Here is an 18,619-nt window from a genome sequence, read left to right as displayed (position 1 = left end):
TTATTGTTATCTAAGTGTTTTTCCCCGTTCCAAAAGGGTTATGGAGCGACAAAGTTAAGTAAGTCTCACATAAGACAGTGAAGCTGAATGCCCGTTTTTTTTTTTTTTTTTTAACTTAATTGAAACGAACATCTGTCTGGTAGGTGGTGTGCGTGGCGGTTGGGATAACCTGCTGGCTATAATCCCCGGTGGCTCTTCAACACCCCTCATTCCCAAGAGCGTGTGTGAAGAGGTGCTGATGGACTTTGACGGCCTCATCCAGGCTCAGACTGGCCTGGGAACAGCCGCAGTTATTGTCATGGACAAATCTGTGAGTTTGCCACCTCTGCTGCATAATTCATCACGCATAAAGACATAATCAAACATGTGTTACATTGGTGGATACATTGTTTTTGCAGACTGACATCATCCGAGCCATCGCCCGCCTGATTGAATTCTATAAACACGAGAGCTGTGGTCAGTGCACGCCCTGCAGAGAGGGTAAGTCCCACTTCAGCGTCTTTTCAAGCATTGGCTCCCTACCTCTCGCAAACTTACATTATTTCCCCCTTTTCTCCGTTTCTTTAGGAGTGGACTGGATGAATAATATGATGTGGCGCTTCGTGAAAGGTGATGCACGGGCAGCAGAGATCGATATGATTTGGGAGCTCAGTAAGCAGATTGAGGGCCACACTATCTGTGCTCTGGGAGACGGTGCAGCATGGCCAGTGCAGGTAACAACATGTCAAAATGTATTTGCATAATAACAGGGTCACTGATAGGAATTACATGGGAAAGTGATAGTTGACATTTAGCCCTCGCCATCGAGGGTACCCCTCGGTACTGTTTGTGTGCTTTTAATTCAAGACAAATGAATATACTGTCCTCTTTTCTGTGTTCTCAGGGATTGATCAGGCACTTCAGGCCTGTGATGGAAAACCGAATTTCTGAATACCAACAACAGAAGCAGGCCAGGGCTTAAATGGCTCCTACACATCCTTGATTTCGTTCTTCTGCCTCACACGCCCCTTAACCCTGTGCTTGTGTCATCTACAAATTATTTAAAGTGATAAAAAAATGCCGTCTTTATCACCTCATCATCAAGTTTTACCTTGATGCGTCTGCCTTGTCTGAAACTACCAATAAATTCTATGAATCTTAAACCACGCCTTTGTTTTTGTCTTTGTGGTATTTTAATCTCAGTCTCTTGTTTGAATGTTTGAACATTTAGAAAATTGTAGAAAGTAACACTAATGACTAATAATTTTAATATTGTTTTTTTTGTAATGTTTCCACCAAAAACTGAAGCCCTGCCAGTGCAAATTATTCCTTTTCTTCTCTGCCTGTTTTTTTTCTATTGTGTAATGTTAAGGAATATAACAAAGCAGAGTAGCAGAACGCTCAGCACAGACAGGGTTACACTTACAATAAAAAAATAAAAATAAAAAAAAATTCTATAACCTATACTACCAAATCATGGTTTTACCCTATAAAGCTCAAATTCATGAGAAAATTAATTAAAGGCCTCATAATCAGCTGCAGTGTCGTAGTCTCGCGACAGCTGCGATGTCCGCGGTCTCTCACGTCACGTGATGTGGGCAGAATATTCACCGCGGCTTCATTTCGGTGGACGTATCGCCGTGTCGCACGGTAAGAAATGGACGCCCTTTGGGGTTGTTTACAAATATTTAAGTCAAAATGAATAATAATTCCTCACATATATGCTCATTTTAAATACACAGCTGCGAAACTAAAGTAAGCACAAGGCACCGCTGTTTAAAATGTTGTTGAAATACATGAGCACAATGTTGTAGCTGTGCATGTTGAGTAGTGTCCGCTCTGCATCCTCCTCATCAATTAGCTCAGCCCTTGTGTTAATTGTTTTGGGGCTTTATTTCATCACTAGCCTCTCCGAAATAAATGAAAAACAACAACAAATGACTGTTTTTTAATAAACCCAGTCTTTAATATTTGCTTATTTAGCAGAAATATCCATATTTCTCGTCTGTTGGCGGGCTAACGCTAGCCACTGCAGTCAGTCATCTCTTATAGTCGGTTTAGCTTCAGCCTGTGATCTCCTATGATGATGATGATGATGATGATTATGATGCATTCAGTGTGTTCATATGTTACAGCTCCATGCGGCCGGGGTTGTGTCTGAAAGCATCAGCATGGAAATGTTGAAGATAGAGCAGGTCATTGTTGGCAGCGAGAGGAGATCCACCCCAGCAGAGATCAAGTCCGAGCCCGCCGTCGTCCCTCTGCAGTCCTGTAAGCTTAAACATTACTATGCATACATGATGTGAGGCTGTGGATCAAGTCTCATTTCGCAGCACTCACAACACTGTGAAGCCATGCAGTTATATCTATTTATTCCTGTTATTACACTGTGACTAATCATCTGACACCTTCATCTTATTGTGATGCAGATCAGCATGAGAGTCTGCAGTGTTTTCAGTGCTTCATCACCTTCTGTAGCTCCAAAGCCAAGGAGAGACACATGAGGAGGAGCCATCGGGACCAGTACAAACTGCAGCTGCCACAGGTAGGGGAAGGCAAGACAGAAAAGGCCAGGTTGTGTTTCTAGTTATGCATATGTAATAAGTTTGATAAATTAATAATCTGGTTTATAAAATAGGAGAAAATAGTGGAAATGTTTGTTACAATTTAGAGTAAATACATGTATCCACTCCACCAACAGTCCAAAATACATGTAGTCTTCACATTTGAGATGCTGGAAGCTGTAAAGTTTGTTCATTTCACGTAAAGAAGACAATTTATCACTTATTCACACTGTTGCCAATACTGGATTTTTGTGGTTGATATTTTGAAAGAAAATATCTATATAATATAATATATATTAATTTTACGGGGGGAAATTGAAGAGTTGTGACCAAGTTGTGTACTGCGTGGGACATTTTACATTTTACTCCCTGTTGGAGATCACTGTCAATATTGGACAATAATATTGGCTGCATAATTTAGTCTTTTTGTGCATCATATTATCTTGGACAAAAAAGAGTTGAAATTTGGTTTGAGAATAGCTGAGGGGAAATGATGTGTAATCACATTTTGTTCTAAAAAGAAGAAGCAATAAATAAAAGTATTGAGTGATTTCTTTTTTTTTAACTAATGTTCTGCTCATTCTTTTGCAGACTAATACACTCTTTACTTGCTACACGTGTGACAAGAGTTTCACTTCCTCTGATGAACTCAGCCAGCACCAGGCCACCCACAACAGAGAAGAGAAGCCCTTTAACTGTTCTTACTGCCGGAAAAACTTCTTCACCTTCACTGAGGTGAGGGCACATCAGACTCATCTTTTTCTTTCTGTTCTTGGGAAATTATAAAATAACTGTTCATTGTCTATAACTAATGTAAAATGTCGTGTTGCAGTTGAACAAACACAGACGACATGAGTGCATACAACGACGGTGTCCCTGCAGGGACTGTGGCGCCTTGTTCCCCAATCCTTCACGACTTCGTAATCATCGCATTGCAGTGCACCCCCAGCGCCCAGTAGTCGCAGATGACATCGACACCTACCAATGCTGCAAATGTAGCTGTGGTTTCCAGACAGAAGAAGAACTTCTGCAGCACCAGGAGATATTTGCTAATGATCTAAACTGTGAGACTAAGTCACAAGGCAAAAAACGTGGCCGTAAACCGAAGTACGCAGCTCAGATGGAAATGGATGACATCAAGAAGATCAAACAACAAGAGGAAGCAGAGGAAGGATGTAATGACTCCATAACAGAGGGATGCGTCTCTAATGATGTACAAACTGAGCTCAAGATTCCTTGTTCTGAAGCAGATTGTGACCTCACATTTCCTTCTGTTGCAGCCCTGCGGGCACACAAAAGGGAAGAGCATGGGCCTCTACCTCGCAAGGCTCTCACGTGCATAGAGTGCGAGGAGAGCTACACCAGACCCGAACAGCTTAAAATACACATGGCCAGGGCTCATCGTGCTGAATACACCTGCCACACCTGTGGAAAGAGCTTTGCACGAGAGAGCATCCTAAAAATCCACCAGAACACCCACACTGAGGGCGAGGAGGAAGCAGAACAGAGATAATATATGGGGAAAAGACTGCAACCGCAACCTACATCACTCAGTTCAATCATTGTCAGAACTTCTGTCACATTCTCCATAGTGTAAGATTTTTATGTGAATATTTTAGGGTGAGAGTTTTTGAATAAAGGGTATGCAACATGAGTTATGTTGTTTCTGGAATGTTATTTTCAATTCCTTTTAGAAAGTCATCCTACACTTGTGAATAAAACTGTACCAATCTGTACATAATAATTATTTCTGTCCATTATAAGCTCATGTCACAAAGGCCTTTTTGTTGTCCGTATTACCTCTATTGTACCTGATATGTTTTATATTCATTGTAGAGTACCTAGCTAATTCTCTCTCAAGTCTGGGAATGGTTTGTATTTAACTGTACTGTTTTATTTTCAGGAAAACTCAACATGGTGACAATTACACAGTGAATGTAAAATCCAATAAATGGGCCAGAGTATAAGAATTTGTACTATGAGACTTTAATGATATAATTTCTGGGTCTTAAGTTTCTCTGTCAAAAAGTAAATGATTATGGAATTAAACATTACTTAACATTTCTGCGGTGTCTTTGGCTCTAAGTGTATGTGAGTGTGTATGTATGGGTGAATGAGAGGCAACAATTAAAGCTGCTAAGGTTAAAAGGTGCTACATATTCATGGTCTATTGTGGTTATGCAATAGTAAATTTAAAGATTTACTCAGCAGTACATGTAGGATTAAGAAAACCAGTAATAATGAACAGAACTAGCAGCTTGCATTTTATTTTCTAATGCATTATGCAGATGGAAATGAGGACAGTCACTGTTCTTCATCCAACTGCATCTCTTTGATCATTCATGGGAAGATTGTTTTTGTCCTCGGAAAGAAAAACTACTCTAGATAAAATGGAATTGTTTTGTAATAAACAAACATATCTCAACTGAAAGCTTATAAGCTTATTTGGCCACTATGGAAAGACTGGAATAATCTAAGTGGTGTAATTTTTTTCCTTTATAATATCCAGTTTTTGTGATCACAAAAATTCAATGACAATTAATGTTTTTTGTGCTGTAAAGTACATTAGCTTACATTACTTATTACTTGAGTATTTTAATGTTATGCTACTTTATATTGATCTACATACAAAACGTGACATTTCATTTACACAATTTTCAATCCGTACACAACAGAGTGTATATATATCTATATATATAGATATATATATATATATATATATTACAAACAATATAAATATATATAAACATTTGCACCTGACACCAGAAGAAAAGCGACGTCGCCCAGTGTTTCGACGTGACGTCGCCCAGGGGCGGAGAAGTTCGCTTTCCCATGATGCATCTGGGGCTCCTTTCTATCTCGCGCCTTTGCTGCTCGCGGTCCATCTTGCCTCATATCGCTGCTGTCAGCCTCTGCCCGCGCGCCGTCCGTGTTGTTGTAGTAAATAATGGCGGCATCGGGAGGCGGATTATCACCTCCCGCTACCGTCGCGGGCTTGAGTGCCCAAGGGGTCGCCCGGGCTCGTTTCCCGGGTCGGCCTTGCACGGCTCGCAGCAGGCTGCGGTCGGAGAAACGTATCAGACGCGGAAGATTGGGCTTGGACGACGGGGAGCTCGCTGCCGGAGGGCCGAGGCCCGTCAACATCGGCCTTGCGTTAAGCGAGGATCCGTCCCTGCTGCGCCTGCTCGGGGTGACGGAGAAGCACAGGCGGCAGAAAGATGTGGGCTTCGACTCCAGCAGTGAAGAGGTGAATACGCTAACTGTAGCACGTCGGCTAGATGGATAACAATACGCTGAACGGGAAACATAAAGCCAGCGGGTCTGAAACAATGACACAATTTGTTTTGTTACTTACTGAAGTGTTAAAGCTAACGCAGAGCTAGTTAGCCTTAACTTAGCTTTCAAACACCAACCCTAAAATGCTCTTTGTAGCTAGCACGGTATGCTTCGGATAGGTTAATATATCTAATCTGATCGCTTCTGCAAATATTAATAGTTCATTGCCTGTTTTGAAATTGACGAGTTGCAACAGCCTCTCCCTCTCTCTCTCTCTCACACACACACACACAGACGAATGTCTGTCCAGCTGAGTTTGTTTGCATGAAAAGAACATTAGGCGGAAACTTTGGCGGTATGATAACAATCGTGGATGTGTTTTGTTGTGGAAACCGAGAGATGTCTCTCTTTTTTCTTCTTCTTCTTTTTTTTACACGATTTGTTGAGTTTGAACTTCCCACGCTGTGTTGACATCCACAGGCTGATATTCTTGTCGCAATTGAACTGCTAACTCGGGGTTCACACTGTCCACGGCGGAGATGTCAGCTGACTGCTCGGTGTTTTTGAACGTCAGCCTTTAACGTGGGATGCACCGGGAACGGAAACAGAAACGTTATAAACTTAATTTGGACCATGCATTAAATTTTTAAAAATATATATATTCTAAAAGCTAATGTAGCATTGTCTGTGGTTACAAACAATCCCTCCCATCTATACACACTGCTCTGATTATAATAATAATAATAATAATAATAATATAATAATAATAATAATAATCATTATTATTATTATTATTCAGTAGCTTTCCCCTAAATTTCTACTTTTATAAATTCAGTCTATTCTAAATAAAGAGCCTGACTCTTAATTGTATGCACCTTGCAACAGATGCTCCAACAGCACATTCACATTACTTCCATATTTTAGTTTGACACAAATGATGAATTATTGCAAAAGTGCACAGTGTGATGAGTCCACATGATTGAAGTCAAGTCTTGTTGGTCGACATGTATGAGAGGGTCCAGGTGCACTGAGGATGAAATGTTATCATCTACAGTTGCGGTCAAAAAATGTTTGCATAGGACCACCATATTATTTATTTTTTATATATACGGTGTGAGAGGTTTGCTAGTCCATGGGTTATGGATGCTCTTTGTACATCTGTCTCCACCGGCGAGCTGGAGTCAAACAAGAGAGGACTTGAACCCGCCACGCTGCAGAAGCCTTGTTAGATAGCATTTACTTCTAAGGTGATCTCCTTTTTAGGCCCGGCCAGACAGAATGGTCCATAATGATATAATGCCAAATTGGATCTAGTCGTATTATTTAATCTCCAGAGCAGGGGCTTTAGTATCTGAAATCAGTTGGACTTCACTGATGCAACCCCTTTAGAGTGGACTGTAACGTAATCACATGACTGATGCTAAAGCTTGTGGTGTTGTGTGCTGCTCAACTGGAGTACCACGTCACTCAGTGTCCCACACACTCTTGTGCTCCGCGGTGCTTTTTCAGTAGATCTCATTAGGGGAATTTCATTGCTGACAAATCTACAGTCTTTTTTTTTTGCGCATGCAGATGGATGTCAGTAACTGAAAGTCAAGTTGAAGTGTGCTTTTGATCTGGTGTAGCGTGCAATCTTTACATCTGAGGTCAACAGGTGCCTGAATAAGAGGATGCTGGAGACTGACCTTTCTCAAAAGCATCTATTTAAACGTTTGTAACAATGGAGTTTGAATGTATATTTCTAGGCCTTGGCTGTTCAAATATCACAATTTTAGGTGAGGATTTGGTTGAAGTGCAGTGTTTTTTAAACTCCAATATAGAATGAGTGCTACACCTATGATTTTATTACAGGAAAAAAATTGAATAAATAATTATTTTTCTCACTCAAATTTAGACATATGCCCTGTAATGGTGCACAGGTAGAGAATCTGCTGAGTTATTTCTCACAGCTGATTTAAACCAAAATCTGTTTTATGTGGTGCCTCAGCACAACACTGATGCAACACTGGAGTAAGAGCAGAGAGCAGTGCTCTGATGCCGAACCACATTTTCTACAGGGCTGATACCTGATAATCCAACGATCACCTCCAGAGTTTTGGGGGGAAAATATGGAGAATTACATTTTCAGTTTGAGTTGCATAATACCTGCAGTGGCTTGGGTGAAATTTAACTTAAACTGCACAAACCTAAGTTGTGCTTTAGCATGGTGGCAAGAAAGTGACACCCTTGTGGGAGTTTAATTGTCTAGAAATGCTAGATATTTAAAATCTGCTATGTGTCTGTAATTATTTGGTGTTATTTTTCGTATTTATGTCTTCATTTCAACATATTCGCATCTTTTATTAACATCACTTAAATGTTTTAATTTTGTGTTTTTTCTACCAGGAGGAAGATTTCACTGGATTTGGGACCACAAGAGTTCGTCCACAGAAAACTTCTGGCAATGTTTCTCAGTCATCGTTAGTCAGCCAAGCAAAGGCTCCCCAGGCTTCGGGTCATTCTCTGGGAGCAAAGCCTCTCGTTGGAAAAATTTTACCCAAGACTCCAAAAGCGGCTCTTATTGGGAAAATTGTACCAAGGGTCCCTAAAGAAGTCCAGGATGGTAAAGACAACCCAGAAAAAGACCAACAAATACCCAAAGCGGTTATTCAACTGCATGGCAAACAGGTAGCTCTCACTGCGAAAGCCAAACATGCAGATGTGCAGCCCTCAGGTAGACAGAGCAGTACAAGATCAGCTGACATTATCAGGAGAACAGGAAAATCAGCAGACTCAGGCAGCAAGCAAAACCAAACAGCTGCTACCTCAGCCGGTAGCCCCAAGCAAGAAAAGCCGCTAAGTTCTCTGACAGCAGTCAAGGGTGTAGAAAAGGCTTCCAAGGTCAAAGAAGAAGGTGAGGTGTCGGAGGACTCATACACAGACCAATCCCAGCCACAGAGATCTGTCAGACGCATAAGGGGCTTTCGATTTGGGAACACCAGACGCACATCTCAAGCAGTAGCTCTGTCATTCACATCCTTTCACAAACGGCAGAGGAAGAAAATTCCTAAGGGCATGGGTGCCTCTCCGGAGGCTGGAGCGGAGGCCGGTGCCCAAAGCGGAGAAGAGGCAGCAATGCCTCTGGAGTGTAAAGGTGCAGATTCTCCTGAAAAAAAAGTGCACAAAAAACAACGCAGGTCTTTGTTCGGAAAACGAAGGGCACCGAAAAAAAACCTTGATCGGCCACGACTGAGTCGTAATCGCACAAGGCGTGTTTTTTACACTTATGTAACAGAGCCTGTTCCAGCCACGCCCACGCTGGATGTGACTGAGCAGCAGGTGCAAGGTCAGAATATCACTCCAACAGAGGGTGAGCCAAGCTCCATTTCTGAACAGGCCCAGCAGAGCTCAAACAACTCCACTCCTGTAATGAGTGCACGGTCGTCCCGTGTTATCAAAGTTCCGAAAAGGTTCTTGGACGAGCAAATGATTCCCTTCCCAAAAGGTTCTCTGACAACGTGGTTGAAAAGTCAACAGAGAGATGACGGAAAACCAAGTCCATCATGTCATGAGTCAAGCTCGGACGACAGCTCGCTGCCGTCAGACAGCGACTCTGCATCTGTGGTTGACAGCCCGTCCTCTGTGTCAAAGTTCCCATCAAAGCCCAGTCAAGGCTCGAGTCACCTAGAGATCTATAAGAACCTCAAGAAACTGACCTTGAAACTTGCCGAGAAAAAGAAAGGCCAGCCCGACGCTCAGGGGGATTATACACATGAAGGTGACAGGTTGTCCTCTAATGTCAAGAAGAGGCGGAGGTCAAAGATCATGATGGAGGAGATGGACTCTCCTGGTGTTGTGAGGAAACTAGCTGTGGTGGTGAACACTGATGTGGAAGCTCTTTCACACGTGCCATCAGCAGACAAAGGCAACAACAGTAAGGATTGTTTCTTCTTTTGGTTTTTAACAATTTGTTAAGTGACTGCTTTACCGTTCTGTTCAGAGGTGTATTTTCAATAGGTGATTCTACAAGAGACATCTACGAGATGTTTGTTGGTACATTATCTAACCAGGCTTGCTTTATCCACACCGTTTGGTACAGATGAAGCTGGAAGCATGACCGGGGACAGTCGCGAGGCGTTGGAAGTCAGCGGGCCGAGCCATCGGATTGGTCTCAGTGGAGCCAATAAGACGATGCTCCACCTGCTGAAGAAAGCCAAAGTCCAGCTCATCAAGATTGATCAACAGAAGCAGCTCAAGTTGTCACAGGTAATGATCTAAGATCAGATCTGTGCACAAGTTGAAAAAAGATTGAAAATAATTATTAAATCAGCCTGGTATACATGACTGTGTGTTTAAAATGAGTCAAAATAAGTCGACTGCTGGTCAGACAAAACGCGACATTTAATCCTCTCTCAAGTAAATAATTGTACCATTTGTTTCATTGTCTTATTTTAGTCTGATCATAACTTGGCTGTTTTTATTTAGGAAGGCATAGCAACGTAATGATGTTCTAGCACCTCTTGCATAAAACCTTGTTTTTCCCTTCATGTCTGGACCATTAGTTGGGCTCCACAGAATCTCAAGTGCCAGTGAGTGGAAGGAGGAGGAAGAGGAGAGTTGGCATATCTCCCAAAGACGCTCGCCCTCAGGTAGTAACTTGAAAATGTCCCTTTTTTATGTCAAATGTTGCTGAAGCAGCCCGCTGCATTTGCTGTAACGACCTGTGGTTTGGTTCTTACCTGCCTTGTTCTGTGCAGTAGCTCATGAGAAAAGCGAGTTAGACACACATAAAGGTGCTGAGCCATCACGAAGGAAAAACACTTGCTTTTGTACATATGTGAGGAAACCAACTGCTGCAGCTGCTGCTGTATATCAACTACAAAAACTTTATTTCAGGAGCACCTTTTGATAAATGAACTGCACAATAGGGCTGCACGATATGGCCTGTAACCAATATCTCGATATTTTTAAGCTATATCGCGATACACGATATATATCTCGATATTTTTGTTGTTGTTGTTTTGTACTCTTTTTATAGCATTTTAACACTTGTCATATTTTTTAATGAATTTTTAATGCATTTCATAATGTAAATATGAGCTTTAAAGTAGTGCAGGATCATACTTGGCTTATGAGACACTGTTTTAAATCAAATTTTAACCATTCTTCATATTTTATAAATAAACCTTTAATACATTTAACACCCACGTCTTATTTTGAAAACCGGAAGTGTCCACACGCTGCAGTAAGCTAGCGCTGACTTTCCCAGTTTTCTCAAAGTTTTTGCCATAAAGTCGCAATAAGGGCGCACTTGAAAATATTGGAGCAGCTGACGTGACCACGCGAAAACGAGAGACGGCTGGCGTGACCGCAGTTGCTTTTCTTCGGAACCAAGTCGTCCGTCTCCATCTTCAATTAACTCGCTCGGGCTCTTCACTTCTCTCCTCACTTGATACAAAAAGTACGCATGTGCGCAGGGGATTTTTCTGGGTGGGCGGGGCAGTGTGCTGCGTGCTGTGAGGAGCACCAGGAGTGAGTGACACAGGCAAAACTCTGGAGAATTAAATGCAGACGGCTTAAAACATTTACGTGACAAGTACTCGATGGTCGCGATATAGTCATTTCATACATCTCACGTAGAACAAGCCGCGATATATCGAGTATATTCGATATATCGCCCACCCCTACTGCACAATAATCAGAGAGAGATACAAGACAGTAAGAGCACCAAAGTGGTTAGAGGTGAATTCTGCATTAAATTTCAATGTTTGGTCATTATTAGAGGATGTGCTTTCATCTCACCATATTTTTCTCTTATGTGTGGGCGTGCAGGAGCAGACGCTCGGTGGTCCGAGGATCAAACATGTCTGTCGGGCCGCGGCTGTGGCTTTGGGCCAGCCCCGCGCCATGGTGCCAGATGATATCCCCAGACTCAGCGCCCTGCCACTTCACGAGAGAGAGGGCATCACCTTTTCTCCCACAGCAGAAGGTACGGAAGGCATCTACATGTGTTGTTTTTAAACAGAATGCAGAAATTAACCTCTCTTTGACTTTACCAGAGAAAGGTGAGCACCTCCAGTGCATTTTGCATTGCACCGTTTTATGTTTGATAAGCAAGGAAGAGAGTGACTCTTTGCGTCCTAAGTCAGAATTGATGTGTTCTAAATTTAAAATCAACTTATTTACACAATGTGTGCACATCCGCAGGGCGTAGTGTAAATGACCCGTGCAGTTAATGGTCTGTAATATGTACCATCATTTTTTTTTTTTTTTTTTTTTTTTAATTTTGAACTGCATGTAAACTAAATTTTGTCAGTATTGTCCATGGAAGTAAAATGTTTGTCCCCTTTCCTTTTGGACCAGCAAAGTAAATACAAGAACAAAGTCAGTGCTGTCCTTTCTTATGATGATATGAAGGAAGTAAATTGATGCTGATCACATATGTATAATAAGTTTATTCAGTGTCATCCTCTGTGGTTGAAATGTCCACACACAATGCAAAGGAGGGACTCCATGCAGACCTGTAGCAAACACTGTCACTACTGCTAGCTACAGTAATAAGGAAGCTCGTTAACTCGTAATGGGCAAGTGTTGATTTAAGCCCAGACTTGAATGAATTTATTATGATTATATCTTTTTTTTTCTTTTTTTTTTTTTTAAAGATTTTTTTTTGGGCCTTTATTGATAGTACAGCTGAAGATAGACAGGAAGCAGGGGGCAGAGAGAGGGGGAGTGACACGCAGTAAATGGCCGTCCGATGCGGGATTGGTACCAGGGCCAGCTGCAGCGAGGACTGAAGCCTCTTGCACACGGGGCGGCCGCTTAACCCACTACGCCACCGACCGCCCCTATTATGATTATATCTTTAATGAATTATCGTTTTGTGTGATGGTGAAACTGAAATTAGATATGTGGTCTTGCAAAAGATCGCACGGGGTCAAATTTATGTTATGTTACGGAACCTTCGCAGACGAGTTCAGAAGCTTACATCCTCACAGCTTATTGCAAAGTGTGCAGGAGAACTGTGTCGTCAAGTAATTGTCATCCTGGAATAGACAGATTGTTTAAAATAAATAGACTGACTGATACTGTATATAACCAGGCTCACAGGTAGGTTAACTGTTTTTCACTCCATTGTTTCCAAAATGTTATATATATATTTATTATAATGAAAACATTCACCAGCTAAAATATTCTTTCAAACTGGCATCGTTAAGCTTCTGCAGTTACAAACACACAATCTAAACATTTTTAAAAAAGGAAAAAAAAAGGAAGAAAGCTTTTGGCAAAGCTGCTGAGCAAAACTAAAATAATACTGCTTTGTTAGCTCAATGTAGTTGTAACTAAATTATTTGCCAGCAAAAATATCTTTTGTCACACACAGATTAGCCACCGCTGTTGGAAAGCTATACCCAACACTGGTCGAGTGAGCATCACTCAGTATGAGGTGAGGAAGTGCCGTTTGACAAATGGACTCACTGCCCTGAATTCTGTCCTCTAATGAACACATTTAGTGCTGTTTGGAAAAAAACGGATCCTTACACAAGGTTGTTCCAGCTAAATTATTCAATAAAAATGATGATAATCGCTACCTTCTAAGTAATTAGTTTTCACTCTGAAGTTGCTTTGTGCCAGCTGGCATTAAAATTACACCACTGGGGGTTGCAAAAGGTTCAATGGAATTACATTTGAAATCTATTTCGAGTAGTTTTCAAATCCAAAAAGGCCAGGCAGGGGAATTTCCACAAGCACTGTCAGACGTCCAGTTACCTAACTTTATTCTAGAGTGACTCGTGGATTGCCAACACTCCAGGCAGCCAGTAGTGTCTACAGTAGCTGTTGAAACCAGGCTTGCTTGTTGGACAAAAGAGCAGTAAATGAGTGTATAAGCACCTCCAATCACCTCAGTTAGGCCTGTCATGTCTCCTGCAGACTGATTTGTAAGTTCTGGCATCCACATATGTCGCCCCACGACACATGAACTTCATGATGTTTTGAGATGTATGATGTTGTGGCTCTTTTACCCATCCTCTTCTATCTCTCGCCTCCAGATGTGGCAGATGATGACGATGACATCACTGATCAGGGCAGGGCTCAGTGGGTTGTCTCTCAGGAAAACATCCAGCGGAGGAGGAGGGGGCAGGGGAGGGGGAAGGGCCACAGGTTCAGGAAACGGAAGGTTCTGAGTCGGTTTGCGTCCGGGGGAGTTCGCTCCAGGCGCTGTGGACACTGCAAAGGCTGTTTGATAGAGGAGGACTGCGCGGAGTGTGTCAACTGCCTCGACAAGCCCAAGTTCGGGGGACCCAACACCAAGCGACAGTGTTGCATGTAAGTTAAGCTCATCACAAATTCCAATTGTTGCGTTTAGGCTGGTGATATGCCTTATTTTACTGTGCAAGTTTGTATGTTGTCTGGGTGTTTCTCACACACTGGTGAAGAGCTTTCGATCAGTTTTTAGCAAATGTTTTAAGGGCATTAACACACAAGGCCAGCACGATGAGCTGGAAGTATCTTTAAATATCAGGATCTCATGTTTTTCCTACTTTGTTACTGAAAATTTACTTTGGGTGAGAAGATGTCTGGCTAATTAAGAAATGCCTCAACACTGACCTGTTTATTCACGTGTTACCTAACAGTTTTGTTTTAAAAGCCTACCAATGAAACTTGTAATGTGAAAATTGTAGCGGAAGTACAGGTCTTATTCATGGTCGTAAGTAACATCGTTTGGGGGGGAAAAAGGCTAAATGAAATGCCCGACATGACTCTGTACTGATGTACTGAAGGGAAATTAGAAATAAAGGTGTGATTCTTACTGCCATTAAGGTAAATAAAGGCCCCAACCACTATCTGAGAAATGACAACGAAATGCTTTAGTTGAAAGGAATAGTTCACAATAATTCACATTTTGTGAAATACGTATATAATCTTTTATGCCAAGAATTGGATGAGATGATTAAAACTGCTCTACTCTCATATCTGCATGGTAAATTTGAAATGATAGATAGCTGCCGACTAGTTCATCTTAGTATAAAGACAGGAAACTGAGAGAGAGATACACATTTTTACACAGATTAAACATGATATGACATATTAACTCGTGATCTTTAGATTTTTTAGCAGGTGGATCTTGTTACCTTTGAGCAAAGTCAAGCTAGCCGTTACCCCCTGTTTCCAGTGTTTGTGCTAAGCTAACCAGCTTCTCAAACCATTGCTTCGAAGACATGCAGTACAGATCATCCAGCCAGTAGGTTAAAAAATAGCAAATACCGACATATTTATATTTTGACTTTATGGCTAAGTAGAGCTCTAAAATGTTGGAGTACGTGGTGCCTAAAATACTGTTTTAACTTGTAGGTGTAGATTTGAAGTATTTTTTTTTTTTACATGAAAATACTTTTTATTCCTTTCCAGTAAAACATATTAAACATTCCAGTTAATGAAGGCAAGTCGACTCTTACAGTTAAACACATTCATAGATGTCTACACATGCACTTTGCCTTGGGCATACAGTTCCATTTTACTCCTCCTTCTGACCCCAGATATAAGAAGTGTGACCGGATTGAGAAAGCAAAGATGGAGCGCATCATCAAACCATTTAAAGGTATGTCTCTACTTAGATGATGCACCTGCTCTGTAATTCTCTAAGAAATATATATATTTTTAAAATCAATAACTTATGCAAATACTGAGTTTACAAACTCCTTTTTCTCAGTCCAGTCGAGGCGGTTTTCGGGCTCTGTGTCAAGCAGTGACGATGCGAACTGGAGGTTTGAAGGAGCAGACGAGGGATCGTCCACAATGTCGACTGGAGTCAGGAAACAGTCCCTGCGTAACATCACGCCACGCTCCTACAGCGGACTGTTGAAGTCTGAATCTGAAGAAGAGGACAAAGGAGGACAGGATAAAGCAGATGAACCAAGAGTCAAGCCAAATGTAGCTGCCGCTAGCAACCAAGGTGAGTAATGCATCATTTTCTCAACACAAATTACTTTAATATTCCTCACAGAACAGATAACAGATATCAAGATCAGTTATGCAGTCATTTAAAGTGCCTTTTTCCAACCTTGGTTGGAGCATATTTTCATTTCTTTTTGGCCAATAGATAAAACAACAAGGTGCAAGTTTAAGAAAGACAAATAAGAGATTCTCCTTCATCTAGCATAGCTGTTGTAATCAGTTTTAGAGTTGGACGATACCCACGGTATACACGGTACCCCGCGGTGCCAAATCATAACCGTCGCTACTATACTAGAAATTTTACACGACGGTACTACCGTGGATTACTATACTACCGGTGCCAGTCTCCGCTACATAGCGGCCGCCTCTGCTCTCCTCCCGGCTTCTCACTGCATGCTACTCCTTTGCAAACAAACCAACATGGAACCGCAACCGAACTACACAGCTGCTGAATGATTGGCTGTTTGCCTGTTACTGGTGACGTCCAGGGATATGATAGGCTGTTTCCGCCCGTCTGTTAGCTGATTGGCTGTTCGTGTGTTTCTGCCGGCAAGAACGAACTCCGCGAAGACAGCTCCGCTTCGATAGAAACTCGCTTCAAAACAAACAACAAGCTGAAGTTCTGTCTCGCCCAGACACGAGACAACACACTCACCATGGCAGAAGCACCGGGCCCGAGCAGCGAGTCTGCCGTGGCGTCTTGGTCAGTGGCAACACTAATTTTGCTTAAAAAACAAACGTCATTGTTTCAAACTAACTTGTACAAATACATTGCAGTTTATAATAATAATAAAAAAAGGCTGCAGTATCGTGATAATACCCGGAACCGCGATACTTTGTCTGGTATAGTATCGTGGTTACTCATTTTAGTATCGTGACAACTCTAATTAGTTTCCTTGGCTACAGTTTGTACTGTAAGATTTCAGTCCTGGTTGATTTGGCAACACCTGCAGTTACTTGGGAAAATAGGGTTCAATACTACATGTCACAGAAATACGGGGCCAGCAGAACAAACTATTGTACTATTTGTAATAAAGAAGACAGGCTCACCCTGTGAGCAACTGTGATCCGATTTTATGCTGCACACAGCACAAGTCTATGAACAGCAGGGCACGGTGAAAGGAGCTGGTTGACTTAGCTCGCTGAGCAGTTGGAGGTATTGTAGCCTGTCGCCTGCAGCTTTCCATCTAGCTGTTAGATGTGGCTGCTCCTTCTTGTTCCACTACTCTGTAACATTTCAGGCTGATCCGCCATCAGAAAATGTCAATGTTTGAGATGAACCATGTCTGTCAGTGAGGTTGACACTGACTGACATGGTTCATCTCAAACATTGACATTTTCTGTGACGACAATAAAAGTCACCCTGTTTTTCGCCAGAAGCTGCAGCTGTAGAAAACGTTTGACTTAATTACTATTTTAATCACAAAGTAAATTTGACTTGATTAAAAACAGAACGGTCCAGATTGGACTTCGATTTTAAAGAGCTTCCCACAGAGCTGCAGAAAACATTGTTTTGAAAAGGGAGTAGCAGTTCTTTCACCAAAGGCACTGTTCTTTTTAAAAGTAGTATTTAAGGTAGAATCAGGATTGTGTCTTAGGTCTGTTTATCTTCTTTTGGAGATCTTGCCCCTCAAGATGGCGGATCACTGCCAGACAACCCTGCACCTGAGGTGGTGAAGCATCGCCGGCCCTTCTCCAGAGCAGCTGGTAACAGACCCAGAGCTTACAAGGTAAAAACATCACAAAGCTTTCCCTCCTCGCCTTCAGTGCGTCACCGAATCGAACCTGGGCAAAGTTGTTTTTTGGTGTTTTTGGCTCATATTGGTAGTCTGTTGAACTTCCATTTAGGTGGTGAAGATTCAACAGTTCAAAAACGCTGCTGAAGAAGAAAGAAATGTATCGATTAACTGACAGTCTGAGTAATCATAATTTAAACAACAAACACCTCCAAATATTTTCACTGAATACTTTGCCCAGGTTTGAATCTCACTGTTTGTCTCGTTTTAATTCAATTGTTCGTTGGAATGAATGTTTCTAATAATAACATCTTTCAGCCTTGCTCATCTTCTGTTTCCTCTACTTCATGTTAAACACCTTGCATGTACTTCACCCCACACTTTATACATTCTGTACAAATTAGGTTCAGGATAGAGTGCAGCCTATTTTTCTTTGGTAGAAGCAGAGCATACACTCCCAGTTTAGCTTCTGTTTGAGGCAGCATTTTAATGGTGACCTTTTTGTTTTGATCAGAATCTGATACATAATCTATATCTTGATCAGCTTTACTGGGGAAAAAAAAGGTCCAAATAATAACCATTAAGAATTAGCCATTAATTACTTTACACATGAGTTTATTTTCTCCTGTGATCATACATTTACATAAGAAGCATTGTGCACACGTGTTTACACAGGAAGAGGAAAAATAGCCAATCGCAGAGGAAAATAATTTAATCTAATCCTTTCAAAATCACACTTCCATGGAGCCTCTATTTACTATCGCTTTCTAACACTCCTAATGGACTGGCTGCACATTTTGACATGTCAGGAAACTCACTGGATATTAATGATAGCTGCATTCCACTTAGAGGAGGTCCTGCTGTTGTGTGTTCTGGCTCGCTGTCACTGGGACACTTAATGGAACCGAGTCGTTGTACAGCCGGTTCATTTCAGTGTTGAAAGCGCTGTCAGTCACACTGTGTCATAACTAGCTAAGATGAAGCATAAACCTTGGCTGTGCTGCCTCACTCTTCGCTTCTGCTTATTCTAGTTGGCATGTACATTCTTCAAATCACATGCCAGTCTCATGTAGAAAACAGTTCGTTTGTCCACTGCCTTTTGCTTTTTCTTTTTTTTTTTTTTTTTTT

The 18,619-nt window shown here is 41.6% G+C and overlaps 3 protein-coding genes across 5 annotated transcripts; all 3 read left to right on the top strand.

The window, feature by feature from the left end:
- Window positions 1–106: 106 nt before the first annotated feature.
- Window positions 107–1,142, top strand: LOC113744918 (NADH dehydrogenase [ubiquinone] flavoprotein 1, mitochondrial-like). The gene is made up of 4 exons (XM_027276103.1): window positions 107–310; window positions 399–480; window positions 568–713; window positions 884–1,142. Exons 1-4 carry the CDS (start codon window positions 239–241, stop codon window positions 959–961), a joined length of 378 nt encoding a protein of 125 aa, XP_027131904.1. The 5' UTR covers window positions 107–238; the 3' UTR covers window positions 962–1,142.
- A 398-nt stretch (window positions 1,143–1,540) lies between these two features.
- On the top strand, window positions 1,541–4,197 carry LOC104927557 (zinc finger protein 34-like). 3 transcript variants are annotated; one of them, XM_010741663.3, is made up of 6 exons: window positions 1,541–1,629; window positions 2,115–2,250; window positions 2,409–2,524; window positions 3,135–3,278; window positions 3,376–3,718; window positions 3,824–4,197. In XM_010741663.3, the coding sequence occupies exons 2-6, from the start codon at window positions 2,151–2,153 to the stop codon at window positions 4,054–4,056; spliced, it is 936 nt and encodes a 311-aa protein (XP_010739965.2). In that variant the 5' UTR covers window positions 1,541–1,629; window positions 2,115–2,150; the 3' UTR covers window positions 4,057–4,197. The 3 variants fall into 3 exon arrangements, with proteins under 3 accessions (XP_010739965.2, XP_019119746.1, XP_019119747.1); XM_019264201.2 differs by having other exon boundaries at window positions 3,376–4,197; XM_019264202.2 differs by lacking the exon at window positions 1,541–1,629 and adding an exon at window positions 1,632–1,734 and having other exon boundaries at window positions 3,376–4,197.
- Window positions 4,198–5,375: 1,178 nt separating this feature from the next.
- Window positions 5,376–18,600, top strand: LOC113744919 (histone-lysine N-methyltransferase 2A-like). Its single transcript, XM_027276105.1, has 9 exons — window positions 5,376–5,790; window positions 8,205–9,732; window positions 9,898–10,064; window positions 10,361–10,447; window positions 11,631–11,787; window positions 13,850–14,126; window positions 15,338–15,399; window positions 15,511–15,753; window positions 17,376–18,600. Exons 1-9 carry the CDS (start codon window positions 5,491–5,493, stop codon window positions 17,636–17,638), a joined length of 3,084 nt encoding a protein of 1,027 aa, XP_027131906.1. The 5' UTR covers window positions 5,376–5,490; the 3' UTR covers window positions 17,639–18,600.
- Window positions 18,601–18,619: the final 19 nt, after the last annotated feature.

Source organism: Larimichthys crocea, unplaced genomic scaffold (assembly GCF_000972845.2).
Source record: "Larimichthys crocea isolate SSNF unplaced genomic scaffold, L_crocea_2.0 scaffold291, whole genome shotgun sequence".
Taxonomy (NCBI): domain Eukaryota; kingdom Metazoa; phylum Chordata; class Actinopteri; family Sciaenidae; genus Larimichthys; species Larimichthys crocea.
The sequence above is the reverse complement of the archived record's forward strand: the minus strand, read 5'-3'. Positions and strand labels throughout refer to the sequence as shown.